This window comes from Siphateles boraxobius, unplaced genomic scaffold, assembly GCF_051911475.1.
Source record: "Siphateles boraxobius isolate OS27281-9 unplaced genomic scaffold, OSU_SipBor_1 1, whole genome shotgun sequence".
In the NCBI taxonomy this organism is placed as follows: domain Eukaryota; kingdom Metazoa; phylum Chordata; class Actinopteri; order Cypriniformes; family Leuciscidae; genus Siphateles; species Siphateles boraxobius.
The window spans coordinates 14398777-14417478 of record NW_027508699.1 but is presented as its reverse complement, the minus strand read 5'-3'; the positions used below and the strand labels follow the sequence as shown (position 1 = coordinate 14417478).

The window sequence follows — 18702 nt, the reverse complement described above, 5'->3', positions numbered from 1 at the left end:
ATCAAACGATCGGCTCCGAAGCGAAAGGCAACTAGTGCGTGCATCCACTTCCGTATTTATACCCGCGCCGCGGGGGCGGAGTGTGTGATGCGAATCACGCACGCCAATTACATTGGCTCGTTCAATAGTACTCGAAGAAGACAGGCTCTCTAGCGAGATCCCATTTCAGTCGGCGTCGACTACGTCCGACGTTATCGACTGAAAGGGAACCAGCCTTCTTTTCCATTCATCCAATCCATGAAACCAACTCGGAAGTGACTTAAACTGCAAATTAATCGACTAACCGCTAAGGACAGGCTGCAAAAGAGAGTCAATGTTAATATGCCCAACTTTACAGCAGAAAAATATGTGTTTATTGCCAGGTGGAAAAAGTGGTTTGGTCTATATAACTTCATGACAACTGGAAGGGGGGTGTATTTTTTTATAACTCATCCGTTTAAATTAGGGATGCACGATATATCGACCATATATCGATATCGGCCGATAAATGGTCTTTTTTGATGTTATCGTTATCGATCCGATAAGAAAATTTGGCCGATATATCAAAGCCGATAGATAATAGATTATTTACTTCAGTTGAGAGATGCGCGCTGTTCGCCATGATGGTTCTGAATGATTGGATTCACTTCGAAAAGGAAGATACAGTTTAGTGCAACATGTGCAGCACAAATTTGTCACATAGGCTTCATAACATTATAATAAAAACGCCTGTAAAAGAATGTTGTGAATTCTTGTTCGCCAGTGTTTCAGCGCGACGAGCGCGTTGTTGTGGAAAGAGCGCATCTATGGAGTTAAGCCTTCATGACAAGCATAGTCAAGTTCTCTTCAGCATTCGCAGCATTCTGTGCCATTGTAAGTTGTAATATGTTTATTTTGTGTATATATATCTGTATTATTATATATATTGTATATATTATCCTATATTATTAATCTAATATAGGATGCGTTTGGTTGAGTTAATGAATGATGCAGTAGCGCTTCATTGTACCGGTGATCATCTTTATAGCCTATTTAGCGTGCGCGCAGCTCAAACAGCAATGCACATTCCTAACTATAATTGGGACTGTCATATACATGCCATTATAATGAGAACACTATTGTAATAAAACGTTGTGAATTCTCTGGGTTTAGTTGCCGTGTTTCAGCGCGTTGTTGTGGGAATAGCGCGTCCAGAACAGGGATTACTACAACATTGTGACCAGCACAAGTTCGATTGTGCATTCACGTCATTTTGTGCAGATAAGTCGTAATATAAAGTTGATGTAAAATAAATATCTGATTAATCTCACATATGATGCGTTTCGTGGATTTAAACAGCCTGCTAGAAAAGTTCTTCAGTTTCCCGGTGCTCGTTCTCTTCAGCTTAAGCACGCGCAGATTGAACAACAATGCAAAACATTAAAAGCTATGATTGGAACTGTCATATAATTATAATTGTATTCACTATTGTAATAAATTTGTAAATTCTTTGGGTTTGCATTCTTCAGCAACCGTTGAGTTGATTAACCTTCTAGCAAAGCGATTTGGTTTAACGTTCGTTCTCTTCAGCTTCAGCGCGTGCAGCTCACACAGCAATGTAATTTGAAACAGTAACTAAGCTATTAAAGATTTTTACTATCACTGTAATATTTAATTTTTTTAATTTTTTTCAAAAATATTGTGTTATAATTAATAACTACCATTATTTTGTTCTCGTATTATTTTCATCAACGATATGGTTTGATAAAAATAATTTCCTTATTGTCCGTGCAGAGGCGATTCCATTTTATTGATCCATTTCGTTTCTTTATATGCAGCCCAATGTTATCCAATGACTTGTTTGCATTATTTAGGTATTTTATTTTTTGTTAGGCAATAGATTTTTTGATAACACTTTACAATAAGGTCTCATTTGTTAATGCATTAACTAACAGAGAGCAATAGCCTTTGTTATAGTAGTTAATAAAATATGTGTGTTCATGTTAGTTCACAGTGCATTGACTAATGTTAACAGATACAACTTTCTTTAAAATGTCTTATAAAATTGTTGGTTCATGCTAACTAATGCTAACAAAATTAAACCGTATTATAAAGTGTTACCATTTTTTTAATAAAGAAAGTTGCCCATAGGAGTGTAAAATTTATTTTAAAAGTTAAGGAATCTTACACTGGTTCAAACTAGGCTGTACTGTATTGTATATGTTTGATTTATGTTAAAAGTGTTTGAGACAAGGCTTTTAATGGTGAGCCTTTTGTTTATGTATACAGGCTATCAAAGTATATACATTTTTTTAATTTAGATTTATCGGCCAATATATCGGTTATCGGCTTTCAAATGTAAAGAATTATCGGTTATCGGTATCGGCCAAAATGTTCATATCGGTGCATCCCTAGTTTAAATTATAATTATAGCCTTAAAGTTCTGAATAATTAAGGGCGTGACCTCTTGAGTGACAGGTGGATTGCCGCTGCTGTCACTACAAGCCGTTTGTCTGGTGTCTGTTAGCCGTCATGTCACCTCAGCTAATCCTGTTTTTTTTTTGCCCATTTTCGTTTATCCGGGAGTGACGTGCTACCAAGATACCAAGCTCCGCCCACATTGGGCTTCAAAAATGCTCTTCAGAGACCCACGGATGTCATCACGGACACTACGTCCTTATTCTTTTAAAGTCTATGACTATTATGCACGTCTCGTTTTTTAAAGAGCAACAATGCGTTCTGTTTAATCATCCGCTTATCCCTTTCACTCCGACGTCAACATTTTTTGTCAAATTGAACAGATAGTGAAACCAAAGTGCTCCTCCTCATGCGGGGGTGGGGTGAAGACAATGGTGCAGCGTTTAAAGATCACTTCCGATGAATGACATCACAGAATTTACACGTATTTTGAAGCTGATGTGTAACTGGTATCTTACTGGTAAACAGCCAGAATGCTGTTGCTGTGTGAAATGGGCTAGTGACTTCACATCACTAACACAAAATGAAATCTGTTGAAGTTGAGGAGTTGGAGTACTGTATTAATTACAATATTTTAAATTTTGCAATCAAGGTCTTGTTTAAGAGTATCTAAAAGTGTGGGCAGGGCGCATGATGTATATTTTTCAAAGAATCCTGAAACAAAATAGTTTTCTCAAAATATGAAGCAGCACAACTGTTTTCAACATTGATAATAATCAGAAATGTTTCTTGAGCAGCAAATCAGCATATTAGAATAATTTCTGAAGAATCTTGTGACACTGAAGACTGGAGTAACGATGCTGAAAATTCAGCTTTGCCATCACAGGAATACATTTTTAAAACATTCAAATTGAAAAAAAGTCTAAATATTATTGTTTACTGTGTTTTTAATCAATAAATGCGGCCTTGGTGACCTTACGAGATTTCAAAAACATTAAAAAACAATCTTGCATCACGAACACAAAGAGAAGCCCATTGAAGTTGGCAAGTTGAATGCTTTTACATTCACAGGCAATTCAAATAAAAGCATTGACCAACTTAGCATTAGTTTCCCTCACAACACTGAGAGCCTGTGTCTTTTATGTACTAATTCATCTGTCTCCGATCCCTTCCTCAGCTCCTGGAGTCTACTGAGGGAGCTCTGCTCAGGAGACGACGTCACTCGGACACTGTAAGGCCATACATCGCCGCAAAGCTGCTCACCCTCCCAGACAGCTTCATCTTGGGTGACGAGAATACGTACTCCGGCTTCTACAACCGGCCCCTTTCCAGCAGCCAAAACTACCAGTGCTTTGTCATGGCCGAACTCAAGGACCAATACCCTGTTACTGCAAATGAGAAGCAGGTATTACAGTTTGTAATCATTTTACTACATGGGTGACCCCACATGTACATTTGTATGTTTGCCGTCTTTTATCTTCAGCTTATCCGAAAATGTCAGTACGAGTTGCAGATACACAAGCAGTTATTTTGTGAGTCTTGCCACAGCTTTGAACTAATAAGCAGCAAAGCTCAATAAGCTTTGTTTGTCGAACCAGCATTAGCTTAAACGCCTCGCCGGTTCCCTTCAGCATTTTTCCATCTGCTTCTCAAACAAATCAAAGAATCGAACTCCACACCCTCACAGCCCTGAAAGTAATCATCGCTGAAACTTATAGCCCAGACCACCAGAGGACCAGTTGGATAAATATTCATAATTTCCTCTCATGATAGTGTCAGCAGAGTTTGGCACTTTGAGCTCCTCCATCTCGGCTCTGTGGAAAGAGCAGCAGAATGGATTTGCGTGGAAGGGCTTTGGGAGCACGGAGGCTTTTCCTGATTCCCTTGAAGCTGACTCTTAAGTATTCCTAAAGCTTAGGCAATAATCTGTCCACCATGCTTTATGAGAAAAGGGGGACAACTTCCTCACTCAGCACTTCAAAGGCCATGCTGCCCCTCCTTTTCTTAACCGTCAACCTTTTCGTCCTGAGTCGTTCACTCGGACTTTCACGTTCACTTCGGAGACGTTACCTGGACACCTCTTTAATTAATAAAGATTAAACCAGCCCACAGATGGTTTGAGAACTTTAGATTGGGGTGTGTAAGGTTCAAAAGAACAAGACTAACCATTTGTCGGTGGCTAGAGAATGGTATCGCAGAGAATGCTCAGCATCTAACGCTGCTGCGCCCTTCGGATCCGGCGCTCCAGTAGCTCTCCCGCTGCGGAGCTGTCATAGGAAATGAATGAACAGTTCGGAAATGAGCTGAGCTCCAGCAAAGGGGCCTTTAGAACACATGAAGCCTAGTGCTCAGCACAGAAACACAATCCCATTGAAAAGCTGCAAAAAAAAACTGTGGGACTGGGATTGAAACTATAGACTAGGACTGGGTAAAAATAACGATTTTCCAGTAAATCATGAAATTCACTAAATGAAATGCTTCCAAATACAATTCAATAATAATAATAATATTTTGAAATTTAACTTTAAACTAAAGTTAAATGAATAAATCAACTAAATTAAATGCATTAAATAATTATATAAAAAAATTAAAATTAACTATAGGACTTGGATTGAAAATACAGACTAGGATGGGGTAAAATGATTTTTCAATTAATCACAAAATTTACAAAATAAAATGTGACCATGTGACCAAAAATGTGACCATATCAAATAAATGTTAAATTATTTAAATACATTAATTATATTTAAAAAAATAAATATTTAGATATTATATACTATATATTAAAAATAAATTAAAAATGAATACTTATATTTTTACTTAATACTTTTGTAATGCTTAATAATACAGTACTATTTCAACAACCCCCAACCTTTAGCATTTGAAACTAATTCGAAGTTTAGCATTCACTAAACTAACTTTGTAATGTCTTGATTTTTACTTTTTATTTATTCATTGAGCATGAAAGTCGATAAGAGTTTTCAATATGCTCTAAAGTAAGTGAAATGTTTGTCATCTCCTCTTCTTCAGCCTTGAATATTTACTTTATATGTTAACCTGCAATGGATAAAAAAAATTGTTGAATCATCTAACAGATTATGTAATACTTGAAACAGGCCTGTTGACTTTGTGACCGAATGAATCAACAATTTCCATTCCCAAAATAATCAATTTAAAAAATCAATACCTTTTTAATCAAATTTACTTTTAATTCACTTCAGTTTCATCAATGGATTTATTTCATGATATTACTAAATTAGCATTTTTTGTTAGCAATTATAAGTAGAGAATCAGCCGTGCTAAAGACATCCATGAGCATCTCCTTTTATCTTGAGGACCAGTAAACCACGATGTCCATGGAGAAAACAGAATGTCTTTGTGTACAAGCATCACTCGAGGCACATAAACAAGCCCAGAGGAGTGTGAAATCGGATGTTAGATAGAGTGTGTAAACAGAATCTGGTTAAGCAAGTGCGGAGAAGCAAGGTTAAGATGTAATGTTAAACGAGAGCGAGAGACAGCGCTTCGACATGTTTGAAAGGAAGAGAGCCGTTCCAGCGGTCCAGAAGAAAAAGAGCGTTAGAGAGCAGTGAGCTTTTAAAGAAAGAAGCGCAAGAAAAATGCAAAACGGAGAGAGAGACAGAGCGTCAGCTGGCTGGTAAAGTTAGGAAGGAGGGCCTGTGGCGGCCAGGCTGTTATCTGCCAGATAAAGTGTTTACATTAGCAGACCCCAGCGCTGAGATGATGTCGTTAACCGCTCCTCTTCTGCCTGAGGACGCGAGCCCATCCTTATGCGCTCAATGGATTTTGCTTTAGTTAGTATTCAGCTTTCTTGTGTTGTTGTTTTTTTCTCCTTGGAAATGTGAAACACATTAGTGACATTAACTGCCTTTAACACATCGTACTCAAATTGTGTTAAAGTGCCGGAGGAAGCTGAGCGCTGTCGTTTCATTCACCTCCACAGCGTCAGAAAACGGATTGCACCGTGGTGTACAACAACAACAAAAACTAGATTTTTGAATCTCTTTGATGAGTGATTCTCACAAAGAAATGTCTGGCTCATATTTTATTATATGAAAAAGAGGCCTATTTTTAGGACTATTAAGATTGGCATTTATGTTCGAATTCTCATTACTGTAATGTGAAAAATGTCATTCTCATTAATGTAGTCCAGTAATGTGGCTAATTGTACATTTAACATTTATATTTCATCATTCTGCAGAAGCTTTTATCCAAAGGGACTTGCAAATGAGGAAAATCATAAGCAATTTATCATGAAGAAACCAATAATATTCACAATCCTGCAATGCAGAGCTTCGAGATAAAACCAAAATACAGAAGCTGGAGCAAAAGTTTATATCACAGAATACTTGTTTCTAGTTTATATAGAAAGTGCCTTTGCTTTCTCTGATTTATTTATTTATTTTTATTTAGATTTATTTTTTTTATTTTGTTTAATGATTATCATTATTATTTTTATTATTATTTTTGGGGGAATGAAATGTGACCTAGACATTTATGAAGCATTTTTAGTGAGATTTGCCCTGATAGGGTGAAAGTGATCTTTTTTACCCTGGTAAAACTTTACACATTGTCCTAACTGGCTGACGTGTTATAACAAGCGATGAAATGTCTTCCATATTAATCCTAATTTCTGTCCTAACTGACCATGACAATCAGTGTGTAATTGGCATTTTTTTTGGTCTCTGTATTTGCATTGTTTCTCTGTGTAGCCCCGCCCACAGAGAACTCTCATTGGTCCAAAATCACAATGGTCCTGCGCCACATGACTGTATACAATGTGTGGTAGCTATTTTTATATGGTTTCCAGCTGGTCTGAGTTTGTGTTGATGGGTTGATCAGCTAGATTACCAGTGGACAAACATGTTAATCTGGAAGATCAAATCGGTTAAAGCAACTTTTAAACTGGAAGAAACTGGTTCCAACAACTAGCTTCAGTGTAAAGGCCCTGATATACTCACGGCAAAGTTCTTTTTTGTTTGAAATAAGTGAGCAGCGGTTTACTGTTAGCGAACATACTAACGCTGTCCACTCTGCTGAGAGTGCTGTTTAGATGAATATGTCAATATGTACTGCGCACTTTCCTTTCAATAACAAAATAAACACAAGAAAAATGACCGCGGTGAGAAAACGGTAGTTAAGAAAGCAACTGATCCTAGCGATGTGGATGTTTGCATGAGCTCTGCAATTCAGCACTCCAGTAAGGTCATGTCACTTCATAAAATAGATTGTTTAAAAGCAAGCAGTTTAACAGTAATAAACATTAAAAAATACATTTCTAGTACATTGCACTCACATAACCGCCTGCGCTCACATAAAGCATCACGTTAACAGTGAGATTGTCATATGACCAGTGCGATAACACGACGACTTTGTGACTCTCCTCCAGCTAATATCCTGCTTATCTCTTCAATTAATATCTGTGCGCTCTTAGATGAGTCAAGCTGAGCTGAGGAAGTGATCCGGATTATGGTGCCCCGCTCTGTGTGACAGGATGAAGCGGAAGGAAGAGAGATAGAGAAAGAGAGGAAGGCGACGGGGGTTTTGGCCTTCAGGGAAATAGTGTCCATCTGGATGACCTCTCCCAACACAGAATAAGAGATTGAAAGTGGCAGGCCCATCTTTCCTCACCTTCATTTTTTCATTCATTCTCTTCATGTTTTTTTTTGGTTTTTTCCCAATTGTTTCTTGGCGGTTTGTGTGGCAAAATTCGAGCCTGTCCCATGGCGCGTGCATGGAAGAGGGCACAGCAGGGAGATGTCTCATTTATGTCCCCTCACACTGGCTCTTTTTTCTTCCTGTCACTCCCTCCCTCCCTCCAGCCAGCTCACTATCACCATGGTTTGAGCACTAATGAAGAGGATATGATTCCTCTCCTCAGCTTCCATTTATCAAAGCCACAGAGAGAGAGAGAGCAAGGGAGGGGGTGGTGCACAGGTCCTCTCTCCATGTTCTTCTCACACAAATTCCTCTTTTCTTGTGCGTATCTTCCTCTACATGTTCACATGTACTCAGAGGTATGACTTATGCTAATCAAAGGTGAATGTGTGTATGGCAGGGGTTAAGAGGAGTCTTGTTAAGGGAACCTGGTCTGACATGGAGACAGATGTGAGGATGTGCATGTAAAACTAGTTTTAGGTTATTTTATTTTCCCTTTTTTTATTTTAATTAGTGCTGTCAAAATTAACACGTTAACACATGCGATTAATTTTCTCAGTTTAACGGCTTAAAAAATATTTAGCGCAATTAACGCTGCATCTGCTTTTTTCCTGTCGTCCTTTGGCTAGCGTTACAATACATGATCACGCTCTTATTCATGCAAATGCTTTTAAACCATTCAAGTGCGATAGGACACAAAAGAGAAATCTATGAATCTCCTGCCTGTGTGACACACTACTCGTGCGCACAGAAACCCTCTTCAGATGGCGCTTGAACGGACAAAAACACAAAAATTATGCAAAGTCTTAATGAACGTAAAGAGTGTGGCATGTCTTAAAGTGACAGCAGCCTAATAAACCTGCTGCTGTTTGTCATTAAGGTAATCAAAGAACAAAAGAAATAGAGAAAATCACACACTGCTCTTGACTGAATAACTTAAAATAAATTTAATTTATAATTTATGCAGTGAAGACCGTGAAGTGGTTGATAACTTTTAACAATTATCAATTTCTGTTTATATATCCTTCCTAAAAATCTTAAAGCACTGTTTACAAGATTACATGGGTCAAAAACAATGAAAACAATAACTTTTTGTGCATTTTGAATGGGCAAGTAAAAATCTGAACTGGTCTGACTGGGCCAATGGAAACAAATGTATCCCTGATTGAAGGCACAGGTAAATGTGACATTTATTATAAAGGGTTTATTGTGAAGATTGTTTTAAATTCCCTTAGGCTTTAAAAAATTTACCAACTTTAAACATTTGGTCATACTTTATTTTACAGTGTCCTTGTTACATATGTTACATGTAGTTACTATAGTAATAACAGTAAATTATGCATAATTACATGCAACTAACCCTAACCAAATCCTAATCCTACCCTAACCTAATAGTAAGTACATGTATTTGCTTAATATTACTCAGTACTAAAATATATAATTACGCTGTAACAATGACACCTTAAAATAAAGTGTAACCAACATTTAAATAAATGTTCAAATTGATAGTTTTTAATTATACTGTAATACTGAATGCCTATAATTAATGGCTAAAATTGAGAAAAAATCTACATTTGTAGCAGTATTGATAATTCTGGCCTTTCAAAAACAAATATCTAAAATATAGGCTTCTGTCTTTATTTTGTTTCTATACTAATTTGGAAATTAAAGGTAAAATTATGGCAATATAAACTTTAATGTCAGGTGCGAATTATCACTATTAATTACAGAAAAATGTGCGATTAAATTTTTTTAATCGATTGACAGTAATAATTTTAATGCTACTTTACTGTTTTAAATTTGCTTCTCCCATTTTAGTAATTCAAGTTAAAGAATCAGTCAAACAGTCAACATACATTCCTAGAAAATAGGAGGGAAAATAAAAATTGTGATTCCAGAAATGAAAAGTAATTATAATATATACACTATCATTCAAAAAAAATTTGAGGAAATTAATACTTTAATTTAGCATGGAAGCATTAAATTTGGTCAAAAGTGACATTTATAATGTTACAAAATAGTTCTATTTCAAATAAATACTGTTCTTTTAAACTTTCTATTCATCAAAGAATCCTGAAAAAATTTATTACGGTTTACACAAAATTAAGCAGCATAACTGTTTTTCAACATTGATTATTATAATAAGAAATGTTTCTTGAGCAGCATGGTAGATATTAGAATGATTTCTGAAGGATCATGTGACACTGAAGACTGAAAAGTATTGAGCTGAAAATTCAGCTTTGATAACATCTTTGATAACACTATTCAAAAAAGGTAATAATAATAATAAATAGTAATAATATTTCATAATGTTGTTCATTTTATTGTATTTCTGATCAAATAAATGCAGCCTTCAGCATAGGAGACTTTAACATAAAAAATATACTAATATAATATAATATCAATGTCAAAATAAATACAACAGGAAGCGTTTTTTAAGTTCTTAACACAGCTAAGACATCTTCAGAATGTCATGACAAAGACAGATACTTAAGCTTAAAGTACTTAAAGTAAATCAAATGAAGCATCACATCCAAACAAGCTTTCATTTTCTCCAGGTCAGACAAAACTCTTATGCATCTTGTTGCTGTGGACTAACACCAAAATTTCTCTCCCTCTCCCTCTCTCTCTCTCTCTCTCTCTCTCTCTCTCTCTCTCTCTCTCTCTCTCTCTCTCTCTCTCTCTCTCTCTCTTTCTCTCTCTCTTTCTCTCTCTCTCTCTCTCTCTCTCTGTAGCGGACCTTCTCAGCCAGCCCATACTCGGACCTCATCATGGTGTCGGATGAAAACCAAATGCAGCGCAGTATGGAACCGCCTGAGATGCTTTGGGTCATGGGCCCCGTTCTCGCCGTGGTGCTCATCATCATCATAGTTATCGCTATCCTGCTCTTCAAGAGGTGAGGAAGAGGTTTCCCATCACTCCTTTCTGAGGTTCACTGTTCACTGGATTTGGCCTGTGAACATTCACTGAACAACGGTAAATGCGATCGCACCCTTTATAATCGTTCCTCCTTATAAGATAGATCCCATATTTCAATTTCTGTTTGAATATGTGTTTGAATTATCTTCATTTGAAGTGTTTCTTAATTAGTTGTGATTTAATTAGATTTAATATTCACCATTCCATGTAGTTATTTCTATATTTTATCAATTAACAGCCCTAGTTGTCACTGTTGTTGATAGGGTTATGAGAGCCCAGCCTTTTTCTTTTCTTTTTCAGTATATCTGAGAGCAACTCTCTCAAAGTATCAACCTCTGAGAAAGTCTGATTTTAGATGAAATGCACCCCGTATTTTGCATTTGCATCATTGCATATGCATATGCATTGCATGATGCATCAAATGCATCATCGTCAGCGTGACTCTGAATTCAGGGCTGCTTTGTACACGGAACAAGATGTGGCTAATTTTAGCTAGCTTTCCCACAGAGAGAACAAAAGGAGGACATTATTCATAATGACATCTTGACTCAGCCGAATAAGGCAGACATGTAGCTCGCGGCATGACCCGGTGGTCCCATTTACAATGCTTATACAGTACTGAATTATACTCCCTCAAGCCCGTCTTAGTAAAATCCCTTACTTCAGAGCAGACCTTGCGTTTGTTTTGCTCTGATTTTCTCCACGTTCGACACAAATCCACCATTTCAGCCCCCCTGGTGGCGCAGGACTCTTTTAGCTTTGCAGTGACTCAAATAGTGACCCGAGCGAGGATGGCAGCGTCAGCTTTCGGTTTTTCGGCAGGCGAGCGGTTATGTGGCTGTGCCGCCACAACCTGCTGATGCTATTCTAAAAGCTGTCATCTTGCACTGCCACGGCTGCGAGCCGGATAGTCCAGCGAGTAGCTCGGCTATTATTATGCTTCAGGAATGAGAACTGGTCTATTTCACTGCTGGCCTTAACTTTCTCTCTCTTATGTCTGTTCACACTGACAGCGATATTGTGTTTGATGCTAACAGGTGGTCATGCCGCCGGATGCCCTAATGCAAAATCCCATCACAAATGAGATTAGCCTTTTTGATTCTTTGCTGAAAATGAACATTTAATGTAGCGATGCACTATATTGATATTTGACTGATACCGATAAGCAGATCATTTCATGTTGTGGTCGATGACATTAAAATTCCACAACATTTTGTCTAAATAAATCAAAAATAAAACTAAAAAACTAAAATGAATTGTTTTAAATGCTACAAGCTAATTTAAACATCACAGAGCTATAATGTGTTTTGAGATTTATGAAAGATCACATTTAATGGTGTTTTTAAATTATTAGTTTGAGTTTTAGATGCTTTAAATGAGGTCATCTAAATGTAAAAATAAGGGATTAAATAAAAATAATTCTATAATATCGTTCGATAAGATAAGGTACCGATATATTTTGCCACCGTATGATTATGTGTTTGTTTATAAATTGAAGCAGTGGATAATATGTCATGAAAAAGATGGAAAAACACAAGGTTTTCAGCACAAGAAAAAATAATAATGAAAAAAACTCTAATATTGGCTGATAACTTATGGTACCAATATATTATTAATCCCCATTATTATGTGTTTGTATATAAACCGAACCAGTGGATAATACTTGCGTTAGATAAACAAGATGAAAAAGACAAGGTTTTCAAAACAAAAATGTTAAAAAGTTTAATATTGGCCGATAACCGATATGGTACAAATATATGAATATGTGTTTGTAAATAAATTGAAGCAGTCTATAATATGTAATGTCATAAAAAAGATGAAAAAAATAAAAATTTGACATTGTCTTCTACACTTTTTATTATACCCCTGGATGTGGGCAGAAGAGATATATAACCTAGCTACCTAAGCTGAAGCAAAGGCTGAGGCTGTGCCAGTCAGTCATTCCATATAAGTACTTATTCAAATAAAAAATACATATTTTTAAATCACCATCTTCAAACACAAAGTCTGATTTCTGAAAGACGTTTTTGAAACGCAAGATTAGCCGCACAGCTCAGTTGGGTCTCTTGGTGTCTGACAGCAACTAATCACATGTCTCTTCCTTCCTCCACTCCATACAAACGCAGCAAACAGGAGAGGTAGGTACCTTCAGATTATGGCCAGGTGTCTTTTTCATGGTTTTCATTTCTCTTCACAGGCTGCAGGGTCTAAAGGTGTGGCCGCACATTACTGTTCATTATCATGTTGTTTTGAATGACTATCAGTTCAGTTCATCCAAAACAGGATGTTGGCTGTAATTGCCTTTTTGAATAAAGATTGCCTGTAGTTCACCCTCACACCCTGCTGCCCTTGAAAAGTTCCAGTCCATTGGGTTTACGTCGTTTCAGTGATGCATGTTTTGCTGTTGTGATCGTGATGTTTTATTTTTGGGGATGTTTTTCGTTTTTTTTTTTTTTTTTTTTTTTTTTTTTTTGCCGTGTTGATCCTTCACCTCCTCATGAAGGTCACTCAGACTGAGCGTGTGCAGTCAGCCTTTCTGCTGTCTCACCTGAGCCCTGAATGGCCCATTGTAAAGGAAATGCCAGCCCGGCGGCTGCCGAAATAGAAATATTCTCGTCTTCAAAGCTGACATTTCCCTCCACCGAACTGTTGTTTCTTTTCTTTTTTTTTCTTTCCTTCTTACCCGCTAATGTACAAAATATACACGCTCTCTCCCAGAGCAAAATGGCCATTTTCTGTTATTTTTATCTTAGCGTTTCATGCTGAACCCAGTACCAATGGATCCTTTTAGCCTCTGGTGTATATGTATTAACTCCAAACTGAATAATTGAAGCGTGCTGAGACTTACTGTATGTACAATGAAGGTGAGGGGCTACTTGTCCAGCGCTCTAGTGATTAGCGATGCTATACGCCCGGCTCTGTTAAGTGGCATATGCTGAAAACCCTTCAGTGCGGCCCGCCTCTCTGGTGTCAGCCTCATTTGAGCTATTCAGGCTTTATTAAAGCTAGAAAACTGTGCTCAGAACCTTACAAATTGAGTGCAGTGAGATGTGAAATTTCCAGTGCAGTTGGCTCTTCCATTTTGGTTGGGGATTTGTGTCCATGTGTCTGAGGATGGGTTTCCACTGACAGATGTTCTGCGTCTCCATGTGTGTGTGTGTCTGTGTGTGTGTGCGCGACAGCTTTACCTGCTGGAAGAGCGTGCTCGGGAGTGCAGGTGCTACAGTGGCGTAATTACCGGTGTTGTGCCATCCAGCTGATGTGCTAATTACCTAGTCGCCTTGTTTTCCCCACAAACAAAAGCGTCGCACCCTGAATATTTAGTGAGCTTGCTAACAGAATCGAGCGAGGCGCTGAACAAACACGCTATTTGGCTTTTATTTCAGATCACCGTGACCCCTTCACATCCCTAAGGGAAATCCTAATGTGCTCTAAAAGCAACGAAGCTTTAACAGGAAATGAGGCTCGTGCTTTTTAGACTGATTAGTATGTTGTCTTAAAGACCTCGTGAAAACAAATTTGGAGTTTTGCGACTTGTAATTGACCTCTATTAGCTTTGAGGTCATCTATATGCCAGTGTACTCCTAACACTCCTATAATTATATTATAATTTAAGATAGTATACTAATTTAGTATAATGTATTGTTAAAAAGTTGGTGGTTGGTGAGAGAAGTCTCTTTTGCTCACCAGAGCATTAATTTGGTCAAAAATACTGTAAAAATGTAATATAACATGAAATATTATTCTTCACCATATATTTTACTTTTTTTTTTTTTACATCTGTGATGTCAAAGCTGAATTTTCAACACCTTTACTCCAGTCTTCAGTGTCACCTGATCCTATCTGATTTGATGCCCAAGAAAGTTGAAAGCAGCTAGATAATTTTGTGGAGACCGTGATGTAGTGTTTCTATATTCTCTGATGAACAAAGTTCAAAAAGAAAGTTGGAAATAGAAATGTTTTGTAAAATTATAATATTTTTTACTGTCACTTTTGATCACTTTAAAGCATCCTTGCTGTATAAAAGTATACATTTTTTAATTTTATTTATATTTATTTATATATCATTTTGGCACCAAACCTTTTAACATTGTTGTATAATACAATTGACTAAATGTTTTGTCCAGTTTCTAGACTAGCATGTTGCAAATCATGTGTTGAGTTGTCAGCACAGGACACAAAATGTTACTCTACAAGGGTGTTTAATTGATGTTCTTTTATTATGAAGATGCTAATATCCACATTTCACTGTCCCATCCCTCAAAACTATTTATTTTATGTTGTTTTCGGAATCTTTTAAATCTGCAGGCCATCCTCTGTTGGTAAGGGTGTCGTGGCCTGAATGAATCAATAGCCATACTCATGCTGACTCATTTTGTTCTTACAGGAAGAGGGCATCCCCCCTACCTAAAGATGATCACTCAAGTGGTGTGAAGGATTGTCTTCTGGCCAACTCGTCTGATCCTGTAGAAATGAGGAGACTCAACTACCAGACACCAGGTAACACATCGTACACCATATGTACTGTAGACACACACTACCAGTCTGCCAGAGCCCCATGTGTTCTCCTCCATATGCACGTGTACACTTCTTATGACTCTGTGTGTAATGTTTAAGTCTATCACCATATGCACAATGCACAAATTCAATCTTTATTTTCTTTACCTTACACAATACATCCACATCATCCATTGCAGTATATCATCTGTATCTTGTTTAGTAACCCTGATATTATTTTCTCGGTGCACAAACACGCGTCAGCATATGCCACCGAATGTGTCATTTAGCATAAACAGGATGTGTATGCGCAACGCTGACTGAACTGACAGTGTCTTTGTAATCAGAACGATCTGTCACTGCTGTGCATATCTTCAAATCTTCACGGCCCGCCCACCACACCCGTAAACACAGCACATGAGAGGAGGCGCTTTCAGTCATAACACTGCATCTGAAAGCCAGATAAAAGCTTTTTTATAAGCTATTTTCTATTATATATTAGAGCTGCACAATTAATTGCTAAAAGATCGCAACCTCGATTCAAATCACCTCGCGGTCTTATTCCTAAATGACAGCGATTCTGCTATGTCTATTAAACCTTTGACAAATACAGCTAACATACAAGTCTGTGTTGACGCTGCCGCTGACCCAGAGAAAGCAGTTGTTGAAACAGCTTTAAAAGCAGTCTTTTCAAGCACACAGTATTCATTTTTTTCTGTTACAAGAATCATAAACATTGATGTCTAAGGTATCAAAATAGAGTAAATCATATTTTGAAAGTAACTTGATGCTTCAAATAGATATTTTATTAATTACATTATTACACCAGTAGGTGGCGACAAGTGACTGTTAAATTATTTTGTCATTGAATCCTTCATTTAAGAGATACGTTCAAAAACGCTGAATCATCCAGTAAGTAAACAAGTGAGCCATTGAATCATTTATTCAAACCAATTTTTAAAAAAAAATTTATTCAGAATAATTAAATATATATTTTTAAATAGACTGCAATTAACATTTTGTCAGAACCTTTTGTAAATTACATGTCATTTTGTTTAGTTGTCTGTTCAGAATCGATGTTTCTTTAACAAAACAAAAAAAAATCATGCAGCTCTATATTATACAGTAGCTTCTTCATTTTAAAATATTGTAAGTTTTTTTTGTTTAATTAACATCTTTGTGTGAAAACAGATGTACTGTTTTATGACTTTGTTCAGTGTGAGTATACTGAATAAGCAGAAGCTGTAGAAAAGCATAATGAAGCGCTCTGCTTCATATCGCATTGAAGGTACCCTTTGTCTTTTGGTAGCTCTGAATTGAGCTGTTTATTGCAGTTTCTCCACTCACTGTCCCATCTCCTTGGAGTGTCTTATATGGACTCAATTCACCTGAAGGCCTCTTGCTCTCTTTCAACCCCTCTTTGTTAATTAGCCATACTGCTTTCCATTCCCAAGGTGAATGAGAGGCAGATCTGTGACACTAAGAGAAAATGTCAGGCCTGCCTCTCTCTCCTCTAATAGCTGAGTGGTGGCAGTCGAGCCAGGTTATTACAGACCCTTTCAGTCCTGAAGAGCACATAATCACCACAAGCAAAACAGCCATACAGCTCTCTTACCGTGAATCCCCGCTGCCACAGCCAGCGGTTTTCATATGGCAGCAGAGTGGCGACAAGCACACTTCACATTTCAACGTTTGATTCAATTTTGAAACACAGGTTTGAGTTGTTTTTGTGTTATTTATGAGTACAAATTATGTGACTGTATATTAATATAGGGGTTTTACTTCAGTTACAGGTACTTTGTGATCATGGTATTTTGTTATTATAACTTTATGTAGATAGATGGATGGATGGATGCTAGATAGATAGATAGATTATAAGATAGATAGATGGATAGATAGATGGATAGATAGATAGATAGATAGATAGATAGATAGATAGATAGATAGATAGATAGATAGATAGATAGATAGATAGATAGATAGATAGATAGATAGATAGATAGATAGATAGATAGATATGAAGGTTGCATTCTTTGAAACATTTTTATTTATGCCTTCATATATTTTATTTTATTTTTTTTTTATTTTTTTATTTTTTTGAACATGTAAATAAAATTTAAAAAATTATCATTCAAAGAAACTAATAAAGAAAACAAAACAACAAAGTAAAACTCCATACTTTCAAAAACTTAAAGACTTCTATTTACATGCACAAAAGGAGGCAGGAAGAAGTAAAACGTATACACTCCTAACCCTTTATGCCATTTCTACCGTATTTAACGAAATAACTATGAAATAATAAGTCTACAGAGATAATAATCTATAATCAATAAAAAAAAAATCTTCAAAAGTTCTAATCACATACATCACATACCAATATTACACATACACGACAATATTTTTACATACTACAAATGATTCAATATAAGCACACTTTATTATTAGCACTGTTTCTCTCTATACCTCTGGAATATAGTTTATTTGAACATCTTTTTAAAATGGAATAAATTTGGACATTGCTTTAATTCATTATTTAGTTTGTTCCACAATTTAACACCACTAACAGAAAAACAGTGGCTTTTCCTAGTTGTACGAAAAGTGGGAGTTTTAAAATTTGACTTTCCCCTTAAGTTGTAGCCACCCTCTCTTTCAGAAAACCTTTTCTGTATATTGCCAGGCAATAAATTGTTTCTAGCCTTGAACATAATGACTGCTGTTTGAAATGCAACTAAATCAAATAATTTTAATGCTTTAGACTCTGAAAATAATGAATTGGTGTGATCCAAATATCCAGTGTTATGAGTTATTCTCATTGCTCTTTTTTGAAGTATAAATAACGATTGCAATGACTGTTGATATGTGTTGCCCCAAACCTCTACACAGTAATTTAAATACGGGAACACCAGTGAACAATAAAAAATGTTTAGTGATCTGTAATCCAGAATGTGCTTAGCTTTAGACAGGACTGAAATACTTCTTGACAATTTTGTTTGAATGTGTTTTATGTGAGATTTCCAGCAAATCTTGTCGTCTATAATCACTCCAAGGAATTTTATTTCATATACTCTTTCTATATTAACACCTTCGATCTGTAACTGAGCTTGATTGATTAATTTACAATTGCCAAATAACATAAATTTAGTTTTAATCAAATTTAATGATAACTTATTTGTGTCAAACCACTGTTTTATTTTTCTGAATTCTGAAGTGATTAGATCCAGGAGTTGCTTT

At 36.4% G+C, this 18702-nt stretch overlaps 1 protein-coding gene across 5 annotated transcripts in view; it reads left to right on the top strand.

The window, feature by feature from the left end:
• Positions 1-18702, top strand: part of ptprfb (protein tyrosine phosphatase receptor type Fb) — a 225132-nt gene that overhangs the window by 183270 nt on the left and 23160 nt on the right. For all 5 annotated transcript variants that reach the window (XM_077221244.1, XM_077221240.1, XM_077221241.1 and 2 more), the window contains 3 exons: positions 3554-3781; positions 10791-10951; positions 15362-15474. In XM_077221244.1, coding sequence (XP_077077359.1) covers positions 3554-3781; positions 10791-10951; positions 15362-15474 — 502 coding nt within the window. The remainder of the gene's footprint in view (positions 1-3553; positions 3782-10790; positions 10952-15361; positions 15475-18702) is intronic.